The 14779-nt window shown below is 47.8% G+C and overlaps 1 protein-coding gene across 4 annotated transcripts in view; it reads right to left on the bottom strand.

Annotated features, from left to right (window-relative positions):
- The window catches only part of TRIO (trio Rho guanine nucleotide exchange factor), a 284165-nt gene extending 270523 nt beyond the window's left edge, over positions 1 to 13642 (bottom strand). The window contains exon 1 of one of the 4 annotated variants that reach the window (XM_081206103.1): positions 13039 to 13642. In XM_081206103.1, the coding sequence (XP_081062229.1) occupies positions 13039 to 13144 (106 nt within the window). In that variant the 5' untranslated portion in view covers positions 13145 to 13642. Of the gene's footprint in view, positions 1 to 11050; positions 11109 to 13038 lie in introns of those variants that run through there. The other 3 variants (XM_081206102.1, XM_081206097.1, XM_081206099.1) reach the window with 3 other exon arrangements.
- Between the last annotated feature and the right edge of the window lie 1137 nt (positions 13643 to 14779).

Here is a 14779-nt window from a genome sequence, read left to right as displayed (position 1 = left end):
TCTCAAAGAATTACGCTGGGTGCCAATCTGCTTCCAGGCACAATTCAAAGAGTTGATGCTTTGCTTTAATGTCCTAAACAGCTTGGGATCCATATAGTTCATTTGTCCTGCTCACGCATTAAGATGTTCAGCTAAGGCCTTTCCCCAGGTTCCATTGCTTGCTGAACTGCAATACGTTCCCAACAAGGAGAGGGCCTTTCCTGAGATGGAACCTCAAGTCTAGAACAACTCTCCCATGGGAGGCTCAACTGGCAAAAATATTACAATATTTTAGATGCCAGGTTAAGATTTGCTTGCTTACTAGGGCATTTTAAAGGGGCTCCATTTGTCTTGCACACAGTGCTTGTTTTTTGCTGCTGCCTTTTAGCTTTTATTGTTTTATGATGAATCACATTTTGCTTCTATTGAATACTTATTATTGTTCACCACTGAGGGAATCGGTTGGGATGAAGAACCATTTAGAATTATTTCAAAAAGATATCCAAGCTTTTCCTTGAAGAAGAAAAAGAGGTTAGAAATAAACTATGCAATACTCACATTCTCTGGCTGCGTAAGACGACTACAAACCAAGCATGCAAGCAGCTGACCCACCTAATCTAGTACTACCCTACTCTGAATGACAGCAGCTCTCCAAGGCTTCAGGAACAGATTCTGCCCATTCCCACTTCCAGAATGCCTTTAAACAGAGGTGTCCACAATTGAGCCTGAAAAGCATGTGCCCCCCATTGAAGTACATTGTTCCTTGGCGCCTTACCTGAGTATCAGGTCAACAGTAGCCCTGGTCCTTTGCTGGAGCGGTGAATCCCGTGGGGGTACTTCACCTCAATGTAAGCAAGTGTGCTGGTCCCGGGGGGTAGGTTACCGTTATCGTAGTCAAAGATCAGTCCTGGGTCACTAGCCTGGAAACAGTCCACAAGGGGCGAGGCGAGGTCCGAAGCAGGAAGCCGGGTGGGGACAGGAACACTGGAAGGTTAGAAGCAGGAAGTCGGGCGGGGACAGGAACACTGGAAGGTTAGAAGCAGGAAGCCGGGCGGGGAACAGGAACACTGGAGGGTCCGAAGCAGGCACTCAATGACGACGACGACAGCGACATTGCTCCCGCAACCTGGGACTGGGCTGACTGGCCTTTATCTTCTCTGAGGCCAGGGGCGGTCCCGGCCCCCAGGAGACCCGCCTCCCCTGGCCTTAAGGCGAGCACTCCTCCTGGGAGAAACCAGCTCCCTTCGCCTCTCTGCCCTGAGCCTCTGCAGTTCAGGAGAGGCTGAAGGGTTAATGGACCCAGGAGGAGACTCACCTGCAGGCACTGAGCCCTCAATCACCTCTGGAGCCAGAGTGGAATCACCTGGTGCCTGCTCCTGAGGATCTGGCACAGGTACAGGTGCTTCAGACTCAAGGCCCTGCCCCAGTTCAGCCGGCCCTGGAGGCGGGGACTCCTGTGCAGGCTGGGATTCCTCCGGTTCAGCCTCTGAATCAGAATCCCAGGCCATCACAGCAAGTGAACAAGTGCTCACTAGGCTAGAGAAAGATGGCTGAAAAACTCAACCTGCTGTAGCCCCACCCACTCCTCTTGTGATGCAACAGCCACATGGCTAGGCTCAAAACTCCACATGGTGATGACTGGCCTCATAAAAAGTAGGCTATGCTTTTCCATAGCTCCTCTCCCAACCCATCCCTTTTGCCACAAAGAGCTCCAAGAGCCCATTCAGGCGACATTCTGGCTCTACTCATGAGCAGCGTAGCCTTGGAGGACAGGAATCCCACAAGATGGCAGCTTCTCCTCACTTCAAGAATTGGAAAAGTAAAATTACAAGGTGCCCAGTGACCTTATTTACACTCTAGATTAATGACACTGCTTTTTTGTTCTACCCTTCCTCCATAGTTTAGGGTGGTACACTTGGGGCTGCCTTCACAGTTAGTCTAACACAGCCGCATCCCAATTCTTTCCAGAGTTTTCTTACAAAATCACATGTTGGTATGGTCTGGGTGATCCTTCCCAGCTTCACAAACCAGTTAGTTCCTCACTATGTGTTTTGTCTGCGTTGATAAAACGCTCAAGTGCTGTTCCTGAAGCTAGGAACAAGTTTTGGGTTCAAGTGCTCTTCCCCTTCACTCGCCTATCGGCTGACATCCTGGTTTGCTACCCAAGATTAAGCAATAGTTCACAGATCAGATAGTAACAGCAACCCTGGATTAATAAAAGTCAGGAATAAAGTTCCAGAACGTGAGGTGGGGGATCATGGGAGAAGCACTCGGTCCTGATGCTTGTCCCCCACTACATAAACCATGGTTCATGAAGCTGCGAGAGATCAAAATAATTGTTCCACCACCTCAAATCTCTCAAGACTTGTTCAACAGCAGTTTTGGTTTCTTACCATTTACTAGAAATCCCCAATTTGTTCGAACTAGTGTGACATTTCGTGGACACTTCTTTCTTGAGAATTATCGTTTTTGGTTGCACTTAGCACATCCCTGCAGAATGTCCCTCGATATACAAAAAAAAATTCCCTGCACATTCAAGAAAGATTCCAGCATTATTCACCCACCTGCAGCCTTTAGTTTTAATGTGCTAGAAAGAACTATAGCATGACATTTTGCTAAATATGGCACCCTACTCTAACCTTCTCAGGATTTCCTGATTTTGAAATGTCTTCTAGAATTCAAGTAAGGTAAAGGGACCCCTGACCATTAGGTCCAGTCATGAATGACTCTGGGGTTGCGGCGCTCATCTCGCTTTATTGGCCGAGGGAGCCAGCGTACAGCTTCCGGGTCATGTGGCCAGCATGACTAAGCCGCTTCTGGCGAACCAAAACAGTGAACGGAAACGCCGTTCACCTTCCCACCGGAGCGGTACCTATTTATCTACTTGCACTTTGACATGCTTTCGAACTGCTAGGTTGGCAGGAGCTGGGACTGAGCAACAGGAGCTCACCCCGTCGCGGGGATTCGAACAACCGACCTTCTGATCGGCAAGTCCTAGGCTCTGTGGTTTAACCCACAGCGCCACCCGCGTCCCTTAGAATTCATGTAACCAAGCGCCAAGTTGTCCTGTGACTAAAAAGCCCACCCTTTATCTCCAAAAAGGCTCAAAAGCTCAGAGGGGTTGCAAGGACTGGAATATCATAGTGAACTGCAGATAACACGTTGGTTGCATTTCATATTGGGGCAGGTCAATTTCTGCTTTGTTGGCCCAAGTAGAAAATTCCATTTGTAGTTTAGAAGGGAATAAATCAGCAGATTGCAAAATGATGTACTGTATTAATATTCAACAGTGGAATTTGGTGGCAGAGTGGATCTATGACATCCTGGTAATTTTAATTTCTTAGCAGTATCAAGGGTGACATGTTCAAAAAGATTCAATTTGGATAAATTGGAAACATCATTTTTAAATACGGTAAAATATGTTCAGAACAACCATTCCAGGCACAGGAAGAGGCCAGAGAAAAAAGGAGGTGGAACACGAGATCTTTGCCTTAACAAGAAAAGAGCCACAGTCAAAACTGAAACCTAATGAGAAATCAAAGGGGAGCTGAATCAAAGAATGCTAGAATGCTGCTTTGTGGGGAATTTCTAAAAGGCAGGACGCAACCATGTAAACTGAAGAAAACAAAACAAAACTGGATGTCAGTGATTAGAATAAAAGAGGGAAGTGACATGAGAGTGACACACACACTTCTTTACCCAAAGACTCCTGAACTATAAATGTTTAGAACCCACCCTATTCTTGTGATTGTACAGTGGTACCTCTGGTTACATACGCTTCAGGTTACATACGCTTCAGGTTACAGACTCTGCTAACCCAGAAATAGTACCTCGGGTTAAGAACTTTGCTTCAGGATGAGAACTGAAATCGTGCTCCGGCGGTGCGGCAGCAGTGGGAGGCCCCATTAGCTAAAGTGGTGCTTCAGGTTAAGAACAGTTTCAGGTTAAGAACGGACCTCCGGAACGAATTTGTTTTAAACCATTTTTTGTGTTGTATTCTTTAAATTGTTGCAACCCACCCTTGGAAGTTAGGGTGGAGGACAGCTAATAAACTATTATTAACTAATAATACAGTGGTACCTCTGGTTAAGAACTTAATTTGTTCTGGAGGTCCGTTCTTAAACCCGAAACTGTTCTTAACCTGAGGTACCACTTTAGCTAATGGGGCCTCCCACTGCCGCCGCACCACCAGAGCACGATTTCTGTTCTCATCCTGAAGCAAAGTTCTTAAACCAAGGTACTATTTCTAGGTTAGCGGAGTCTGTAACCTGAAGCGTAGGTAACCCGAGATACCACTGTAATATTAACAGTAATAGCTGCATCTCATGGTGAACAGGACAAAGTGCAGAATTGCGGACAAAAGGTTATATTGAGGAAGGAAGTCGTTGTGTCCCGTCCCCCCCCAAAAAAAGAATCATGAGGGAAGAGACTCCATCAGGCAAGGCCTCCTTCCACCTGCCTTAGTCTACCCTCTAGTCTCTGCTTCTCAATGTGTTTTGTATTTTATGTACTGTGGCTTGCCGTTGTTTTATTGACCATAGTTTAGATATTATTATTGTAACTGTTGAGTGGATTTCTGTTTAACTTTTATATGTTGATATTATTATTTTATACTGTTCTGATGATTGTCGAATGTTACTTTTTTGTTGTTGGTTGCCTATTTTAAAGTTATGTTTTATTATCACATTTTTGTATTGCATTAGATTGTTGCAAGATGTACATTTTTTGTTTCTTCAGCTTATAAACCACTGGCTCCATTCACAAGCAGTGGCTTTCAAAGTTATGTTTCAGGGAATCCCAATGTTTCTCAGAAGCTTACTCATTTGGAAGACTGGGAATGACCCAAGAAGCATATATAGCTTTGCACAGAACCACCGAACTTCGCCTGCAACAAGCAACTTCAGGCAAATGTTGTGTTTATCTTGAGTAGCAGTCTTCAGCTGTACCGGCTGCCAATTAGTTTCCGGACCCAATTCAACGTGCTGGTTTTGACCTATAAAGTCTTAAATGGCTCAGGGCCGCAATTCTGCCTGGACACAGGTCCAGGGCCTTCTGGCAGTTCCCTCACTGCAAGAAGCCAAGTTACAGGGAACCAGGCAGAGGGCCTTCTTGGTAGTGGCACCTGTCCTGTAGAACGCCCTCCCACCAGATGTCAAAGAGAAAAACAACTACCAGACTTTTAGAAGACATCTGAAGGCAGCCCTGTTTAGGGAAGCTTTTAATGTTTAATAGACTATTGTATTTTAATGTTCTGTTGGAAGCCACCCAGAGTGGATGGAAACCCAGCCAGATGGGCAGGGTATAAATAAATTATTATTATTATTATTATTATTATTATTATTATTATTATTATTATTATTCCTCAAGGACCATCTCTCTCCGTAGGAATCGTCCCAGACTCTGCTATTCTACATCTCAGAACCAGACCGGATGGGTGAGAGATTGTGTGCTCTTAATGGGGTTATCCTTCCTCTAAAGGAGCAGGTTCGTAGCTTGGGGATAATCCTGGATCCTTTGCTGTCACTTGAGCCTCAGGTGGCCTCAGTGGCCTGGAGTGCCTTCCATCAGCTTTGGCCAGTGGCCCAGCTACACCCCTATCTGAAGAGAGATAGCCTAACTGTTGTAGTCTATGCTCTGGTAACCTTAAGGTTAGATTACTGCAACACGTTTTACGTAGGGCTGCCTCGGAAGACGGTTTGGAAACTTCAGTTACTGCAGAATTCAGCGGCCAGGTTGCTCACCAGAGCAAAATGGTTTGAGCATATTACACCGACCCTGGTCCGACTGCGCTGGCTACCAATTAGTTTCTGGGCCCAATTCAAAGTGCTGGTTTTGGTCTATAAAGCTTTAAACGGCTCAGGACTGCAATATCGCAAGGACCGCCTCTTTCCATATGAACCTACCTGGACTCTCAGATCATCTTCTGAGGCCCTTCTTCATGCACCTCCTCCGTGAGGTCCAGAAGGTGGCAAGACGAGAACGGGCCTTTTCTGTGGTGGCTCCCCATTTGTGGAATGTTCTCCTCAGGGAGGCTCACCTGACACCTTCATTATTTATATTTTTAGGCGCCAGGTGAAAACGTTCCTCTTCAACCAGGTATTTGGCTGAACAACATTCTAAGCCCTTTTAAATGTGTCGGTTGGGGTGTGTTTTGCTCTTATTTTTATTATTCATTTTGTGATTTATTTTGTAGTGAACTGCCCTGAGACTGTCTAAGGAAGGGTGGTATACAAATGTAATAAATATCTAAACTTTCCTAGATCCACGTTTAACCCCAGCCTGAAAGATTGGACAATTTTTGCCATACATTTTTGCCCTTCTCCTTTCTCTCTATTCTTACTTTTCTGTCTGTTGGTAGTCTCTCTCTCTTATCTGAAAAGATATCAAGCCATAAAAATGAGAAGTTGTGCTCCTGCCATGCCCCACCTTAAGACTAGGAGAGAAAGACGGTGAGACCAAAAAACTCTGGTGCAATGTCAAACCATGGTTTTGTGTTCTGTGAATAAGCAGTCAAGAAGCCTTGGTTTCACACACCAGGATTAAGGCAAACCATACTTTATCCAAACTAGCAGACTATGGCTTGCAGAAGTACAAACTGTAGGTTGCTGGGTTGGATGAAACAGCAAACTGTGTTTTGCCTTAAAACCAGGGACTCAGCTACATTAGTTATATATATTTCTAAAAAAAACCCCCACACAACGTTTTGAATGTGCTACAAACATGCAACACCAAATGGCGCCAGAGAGCAAAAAATAAATAAATCTCTGTGATTTTTACATAGCGTTCCCCCCCCCCCCATTTGTTATAGCGATTTAATTTCTGACTTACTTATAGCTGGTTTTTTTATAGGAAACGGGATAGGGAATCATTACCATGCCTGAGAAGAGGAGCCCAGGGTTTTTTGATTGCTTGTTCACATAGCACCATGGTCTGGTGTTATTCCTGAACCCAACTGGGCATGCTAGAATTCTTAGCAATATGCAGCATTTATTTGAGACACGTTGATGTTATCTGAATGTAGGAAGTTTGATTGCTAGTGGCTTAGAAAGTGTCCGGGCAAATATTTACTTTATATCCAGGAATCAAGAGTTTAAATGCACTGTGCATTTCAAAAATTTGGGCATTTTGGGTTTTTTTTTTAAAAAAGGTTTAATAAAAATATACTAATTCCATTAAAATGGCCTGTCTCCATGCAGGTGAGGAAAACCAGAGGGAAACAAGGAGGGTGGAAAGGAAGCAAAACTGAAATGGACTGAAGGACAAAGCTCTCCACAAACTCTCAGTTCAAACCTCTGACCTTCTGCATGCAACCAAAAGGGTTGGGGAAGAAAAGGGAAAGAAATGGGGGAGAGAAATGGGAGCAGCCCTGACCGCAACCAGCATGCAGCCCCAAATAGATTACCCCGCAAGAGAATGTGGCCCCCAAGAGGGAGAAAACCCTGCTTTCAAAGTAGTTCAAATTACCCACTGAAATAGCAAAATAACTCTTAGCGTTACACAACTTCCTCGATCTAGTTTGTTTCAAAGTCATCCCTCCCTCTATTTTTAGGAAGCATTTAAAAAATGTAGACCACGAAGTGCTATACTGCACATCAAACCGAGTGGGCCCAGTTATATAATTGCAGGGAACGAGAGAGAACGAGAGCACAGGAAGTCTTCGCTTCTCCTGCTCCCGCTTACATCACAGCAGTGTATACGAGGCTCGGAAAGTCAACGCATGAAAGGCCCTCGCGCCGCCTTTTTAATATGGAGGGCAGTATCGTGCTACCAATATTGATCTCTGCCAATAAAAATAAGGAAATTGAAAGTGGCAGGAACGGCGCGCATGCCAAAGTATTAAGCCCACAAGTGCAACAACATCCGTTCAAAGTGTGCATATTGGAATGGGCCAAAAGTGTTACTGTGCCTGTTATTTCAAGCATTAAGGAAACATTTCCACCCAAGCTACAGCATGCTGAGAAATACGTCTACCCTTTCCAAGAAAACGGGAAACATGGCATTGCTTTCAAGTGCTTCTTTCCTTTTGAGGTACCACAGCCTACTACCGGAAAGCTAACGGAGATGAACTGAGATCAGAGCTCTGATCTATACAAAGCAGCCACGCTGGACCAGGGCTGTGGCACTGGGAAGAAGGAGAGCTATCCCTTTTCCACTTATGCCACTATCCTGATCAATAAATTCTGCACCTCCACAATGCCAAATCTGCTATTTGCCCAGCTGCGAAAATCACACATGCTTCCCGCAGACGGCAAACCATGCTTGAAATTCGCCAGGCACATTTTGCACCTGTCTATTGGCCATTTGAGGGACGCGGGTGGCGCTGTGGGTTAAACCACAGAGCCTAGGACTTGCCGATCAGAAGGTCGGTGGTTCGAATCCCCGCGATGGGGTGAGCTCCCGTTGTTCGGTCCCTGCTCCTGCCAACCTAGCAGTTCAAAAACACGTCAAAGTGCAAGTAGATAAATAGGTACTGCTCTGGAGGGAAGGTAAACGGCGTTTCTGTACGCTGCTCTGGTTCGCCAGAAGCGGCTTAGTCATGCTGGCCACATGACCCGGAAGTTGTAAGCCGGCTCCCTCGGCCAATAAAGCGAGATGAGCACCGCAACCCCAGAGTCGGTCACGACTGGACCTAATGGTCAGGGGTCCCTTTACCTTTATTGGCCGTTTGTGACCAAGTGAAGATGTCCGGGCGCAAGGATGACGCCTGACGTCTACGCCACCTGGAGGTGCTTGCCGGGAAATCCTTGGACCTTGACTGTTTTCACACACTAGCAACACACCCTGTGGAATTCTATCCATTATATTTTATTTGCACGATCGGCATGAATTTCAGGAACCCAAAAGTCGAACTGAAAAAGACAACTTTTGAGCCAGCTGGCCCCAAAACGGCAACTAGGCATTCTGTTTTAGCGACTGCAACCCATTTGGCACCCAGCTTATATAGCTGAGTTTCTAACCCTGGAGACAGACTGGGTAGGGGGCAAAGGAAGCCAGAAACCCCTTCTCCCCAGGTATCCAATTTTGAGGATTTTCCACCTTCCCCAGAAAATTTATGGAAATCTAATCAGAGAGCATCTCATATAGTTTGGACACAAAGTCTGTAGTTCCTATAGCTCAAGAGACCAACATTTTAAGGCTAAATAAAAAGGTCATTCCTATATTATAGGCGAAACGAGGCATTCCTACCTCCAATATGCAACACAGCCATCTGATTTTTTTTATTTTTTAAAGCATGATTTTAGTTGCTTTTTTGGATTCTCCCCACTTCCCACAACAAGCAAACATCATGGGAGTGCTGTACCATTATTAACTGCACCAAACCAGCCATTGCACAGCATCCCAGCCCCTCCATATTCCATTTTAGGCTTTATCATAATAGGTCCTCAAGCTATTTAACAGCACCTATGGGCCTCAGCATTGAAGCTCCGAGGACCTATTTTGATTTGTTTGTCCAGTGGAAGCAACCAGCAGTCCACAGTTAATACATTCCACGCCATAAAAAGTTCACCCATCCCAATGACTCAGATACTCTTCCATAGCAGCTGCACCATTCCAAAATCAAAGCCCCCTCCCTCTTTGCCGGTCCTGGAAGACCAGTCATGGTGCCCGCCCAAACTCCCACTTGCATGCTTGAAACGCCTTAATGGTATTCCATCCACCCATCCCTGTTCTTCCCAGTCCCCCCCCCCTTTTTGTTTCCTATTGCTGCACTTTCCACCCCATTCATTGTCTATTATTACCCATAACACCAGGACTTTCCTACAGAGATGTGCATTTATTTGAATGCCTTTCCCAATTTCCCAAAGTCAATGGCTAATCGACACAAAGAAAGCCAAATCAGGTCTTCTTAATTTTACTTTTTTTTTAATGATTTAGGTGGGATTAAATCTAACACACAGCCCAAGCGGTGTGTGTCTCTGCATGCCTGATCTAAGTGGATTCTAAAGAGAAGGATTTGTCAATGATTAGCTCCTGTGTTTATTGTTTAACAGCCTTTCCAATTCTCCCAGTCTTCTCACTACCAATATTCTCAGAGATGCTTTCACTGCAGAATGGCTCAAAGTGGGTAGCAATACAGGTGAATCAGAAATCAGGTAAAACCTGAAGCAGAACCACCATGGCATAACACATTCTGTACAAGGTTTGCAAATACTGTAGTCACTTCTCTGAGGCAAGAAGAATCAACTCAAGGTAGCCCAGGGAAGGGAAATCATATGTTGCCTTTGTCAGGTTTCAAATCCAGCTGAATTCAACAGTCTTATCCCCAGGACAGTGGATACAGGATTGCAGCCCAAAACTGCAAATCTATAGACAGGTATGAAGGCCAGTAAATTTTGCCGACGAATTTGAAAGCCTGTCTTGAAGAGAAGCCAGAACGCTCTGACATAACCCCAATGCAGAAAGTCTTTTCAACAGTAAAAAAATTCACTTATGTCTCGCAAAGGGCACACACCAGAACATCTTTGTCACGCAGCACAGATCAAACCTAGAGGAAAGCAACCTCAATTGGGATGGTTAGTGTACCTAGGCAGCAACTCACCAATTCCTGTGATGACAGAAATGCCCAGGAAAGCAAAACACTCACACTTGAAGCCATGCAGAATGAATGGGTCTCTCTGCAACTCAGCGCTGCGAGACAATCTAACCACGGCAGTGATGTCCAACAGGGATTATGGGTTCCTGAGGAACATGATCCATGCAGTCTATCCTGGGAGCCCATTTCATACAACAACAACAACAACAGAGCTCACGAGAAAAGCAGCCACCTGTCCACACAGCCACCACCCTCACGGATCATATCTGGCCCAGATTAAGGGACTGTGAGCCGAGAAGCTTGTGATCACCCTTGTATACAAGTTCCCTGACTATAACCAACTCGGGGAGTGGGGAGGAGGAGAATAAAGAGGAGACCCAACGACTGACAGTTTTCATCCTTCCCTTCTCCATATGCCTCCACCCCACCCCCCGCCACTGCCCCAGTTCTCCGTCAAATAGGGCAAACGCTAGCAAACGAACACTTATTCCAAGCAATCATGGTTTACTCCTTCACTGATAGAGGCAAAATACCTACCTAACTCAGACGCCCCTTCGGTTCTCCAGAGATGAGTCTGCATTTCTTCTCTTTCTCTCTCCCCCCCCCCCCAACCTATCCCCACTTCCTAGGCTCGGTCCTTTTAAAGGCATCCAGATGAAGCAAGCGAAGAAGCCCGCTGCCCTATCTTCCCCTCTCCCCCCCTCCTTGGAAGGATGATGATGAGCGGCATATCAGCAGCAGAGGAGGAGAAACCAAACAAATTCTGGCAGGAGGGAGGAAAACCCAAAGCGAGAGCTTCTGTCTAAAGCAGTGTTCAGGAGAAGTCTGACAGGCAAGCCGTTACAGGGGGCCTTTCTGCTGGGCTTCCCCTTCAGCCTCCTCCCCCTGCCCCCCCCAACAGCAGGCAGGCATTGGTTGGGACAACCCCATGCCTTTTCCCTCCCTCCTTCCAGAGATATCCCTCCCCACCTGAATTCACAGAGACTCCGTTGCTTTTGCTTGGATTTGTCATAACCGGGTACGTTTGCTCCAGAAGCAAAGGGATGTCTGTGACTTGCATATATGACCCGACAACCACCCTTTCCCCCCCACCCCATTTTCCAAGGGGAGAAAGCGGTTTTCAGTTCAGCTGCAAGCCCAGAAACATACAGGCCAAGCTAACTACTCCTTTCCCACCCCTTACCGTCTTATACAAATCCAATGTCCCTGTGGCCATAAGCAATGGATTCACTGGGAGCCTTGCAACATGGCAGTTTCACACACAGGGCAGGCATCATTAATGCACAGGTTACCTTCCTGCACTTGTAGGGTTTCTGGAAAAGGTCTGTTTTGGAGGAATCGCCTGCCTTCTGCGCCTTATCCATTCTGTTTCCCAGCTGCAGCCATTACCCCATCTCAAGCACTCAACAGCGAGAATAATAATAATAAAAGTTTCACCACCCTAGGGTAACAGGATACAAGGAGGTTTGGACAACAGCTGGAGTGACCATGTAAGGAGAGGCTCCCAGCACCTGCCTTGTGTCAAAGTATTTCCCTTACAGCTTAACTATGCAAGATGCATGTCTTCCTCTGCCAACAGCTCCCCCCCCCCCCGAAATCCGGCCATCTACCAAAATCAATGCACAAAGACAATCAACTGTCCGCTCCTTAGGCCAGATTTGTATTAAAAATAAAAATAAAAATGTTCGCTCCCCAGAAAAGAAAAGGAAACGGACAAACAAAGCCAACTCTATCTTAGCCTCTCTGTAGATTATTTACACCCTGCTCTTCCCAGACTTGCATTCGAACCGCAAAGGCAGGCAGGCAGAGATGGAGAGAGAAGCTTTTCATTTTAATAGAAATAAACACACACCCAGAGCTGGAGCCAAAAGCTAGACAAGAAAACAAATGCTTGTTCCCCCCCCCCCATGGAGGAAGGGAAAGATGGGGATGAGGCTGGGTTGCCATTCCTTGGTTACAGCAGCTGTCTAGAAACAGTGACAAAGGCTGTGGATTATGACACCCAGACACATGCTACAGTCCAACAGATAGTCTTGGCCTTCTGTAGTCTATTGACTTTATCAAGGAGGGGAAATCTAGTCTTTAAAGGAGGTGAGGCGGCTCTGAAGAATGGGGCGCGATAAGGTACCCCAACTGGCTAAAAGAGAATCTCTATGGGGCTTTGGAGTTGACAGCCAGATTCATCGACCCAATATTAAAGAGACCCTGTAAAACGCATAGAGCGATACATATGGCTTGTCCGGGAACACTTGGCCTTTTTCAACGCACGGCCATAGAAATCCTGCAAAAATATGAGGCTCGCCGAGGCAAGGATTGATACCTCCCCCCCCCCTTTTTTTTTTTTTTAGCTCTTGGGCACAGAAAGCAGCGACACTCCAGAGCGCACAAAACCACCGGACGGGGGAAATCAAATCGGAACGACCGAGATTTCCCCCTCGCTTCCTTCTCCAAACTCCTTGGAAAGGCCAACCCTCTCCTCCCCAACGCCAGACCGCCTTTCCCCTCCGGCCAAGCGGAGCGCTCACCCGATCGGAAGAAAGCCGCGATGTCCGCAGAATCCTTGGCGGCGTCCTCCGCCCCTTCGCCGGCCGCGTTGCCGCTGGTGGAGGAGGCGGCGGTGGAGCCGCTCATGGCTGCGAGACGCGGTCGGTAGCTCCTCCGGACCCGAGCGCGCTGCCACCGCCACGCTGACCGGGCTCCTCGCTCCCTTCTCGGCCTGGATCGCTGACAGGAGCTGGGGGGTCGAGGAGGAAGAAGAGGAGATCTAAAACCTCGGGGGGGCCCGGGTCTCCGGCTTCACCTTCCAGCAAAAACACCCAGGAAGAAGAAATCCATCCAAGAAACACGGCGGCGGCGCTGGCAATGACGATGGCGCAAGGAGGGAGGGGGAGAGGAGGGGGGAAATTGGGGGGGGGGGAGAAAAGAAAGGGGCAGCTGGATGGGTGGGTGGATCGATCCGGTTGCACCGGCGGCAGCCAAAGGATCGCAATAATAGATGGAGGCGCGCGCGCGCGTGGAGGGATCACAGCTCTGGCAGAGCCTCTCCAGAGAGCGCGTGCATAAGCAATGGGTGCATGCGGGATAGGGGGGAGGAGAAGCAAAGACAATTGCCAGGAAGGAGGGGAGGGAGGGCGCATGGGGGGAGAGGGTGGGGAGGGAGGGATGCAATCCGGGAAGAGGGGGGCAGCGGGGCGCGCTGGGGGGGCAGCAAGGGCGCCGCAGCCTTTGGGGAGCAGCTGCGCTTTTTTAACAACAGCGCCCTGGGAGGGCGCCGAAGCCGCCCCGCTCCTCCATCTTGCTTGCCATTGCAAAAGGTGGGTGGGGACAGCGAAGGAAGGAAGGGAGGCGATTCCCCGCCCAGGGAAGCCGGGGGTTGGCTGGGGGAAGAGAGAAAGCAGCCTCGGAGCGGGGCAGGAGGGAGGGAGGGGAGCGGCAGCCTGTCGGGAAGTTCCGGGCAGCTCCGTGCGCGCTCGGCGAGGCTGCACAGGAAAGAGGCAGTCGGGGCGCGGAGCGAAAGGAAAGATCATTTTGCTATTGGCTGGGCGGGGGGTGCATTATGTGCAAGCGGGGAAATCCCCTTTAATGCCTCGGCGCCGGAGTATGCATTTAATGCGCCTTGATGGCGGGGGGTGGGGAGCAGAGCGCGCCCTCTCTCTTGGGGAGGCCATTGGAAGGTGTGGTTCCTCCCCCCCCAAATGGGGAGCCCATAAAGCGAGGCCGCAGGTCAAGTGCCCTTTCCTTTATGGCAGAAGTGAAACTCTTAAAGCCGAGAGCAGTGAGGAGCGTTGGAAGGTGAAAGTGAAGCGGCCTCCCCCGCTTTCTAACCTTTCATTATTTGCAGGAGCCTCGTTTGAGGAAGATGCCCGAATCAGTTGTCAACGTGTGCAATTACAATTACGGGAGTAAGTAGCAGTTCGTTTATTACTGCCAACGGGCCATTAACACGAAATGCAAAAATCACAGCCTCAAGTAAAGCAGATTAAAGAGAGTGACAAGCTACGTGCTGGCAAAGTCTGAGAGGGAGCGACAGCGGCCTTAACAAATTTTGCCACCTGCGGAGTGATGACAGCTTGCCGGAAATCTTCCCAAAATTTATTAACCCAATTCTCTTTTTAGCAATCTTAAAAGGTCATCTACACACTTTGCTGGCCCCAAAAAACCCCACTTTGCTAATCTGATTTATTTCACCTTAAAGGTCCGGCGGCTTTTTTTAAGGGAGTGTTTACATCTGTACATTGGGATGCGGAAGTTGGGGCCACCCAGATG

Source organism: Podarcis bocagei (genome assembly GCF_964188305.1).
Source record: "Podarcis bocagei genome assembly, chromosome: 8".
Classification (NCBI taxonomy): domain Eukaryota; kingdom Metazoa; phylum Chordata; class Lepidosauria; order Squamata; family Lacertidae; genus Podarcis; species Podarcis bocagei.
The sequence above is the reverse complement of the archived record's forward strand: the minus strand, read 5'-3'. Positions and strand labels throughout refer to the sequence as shown.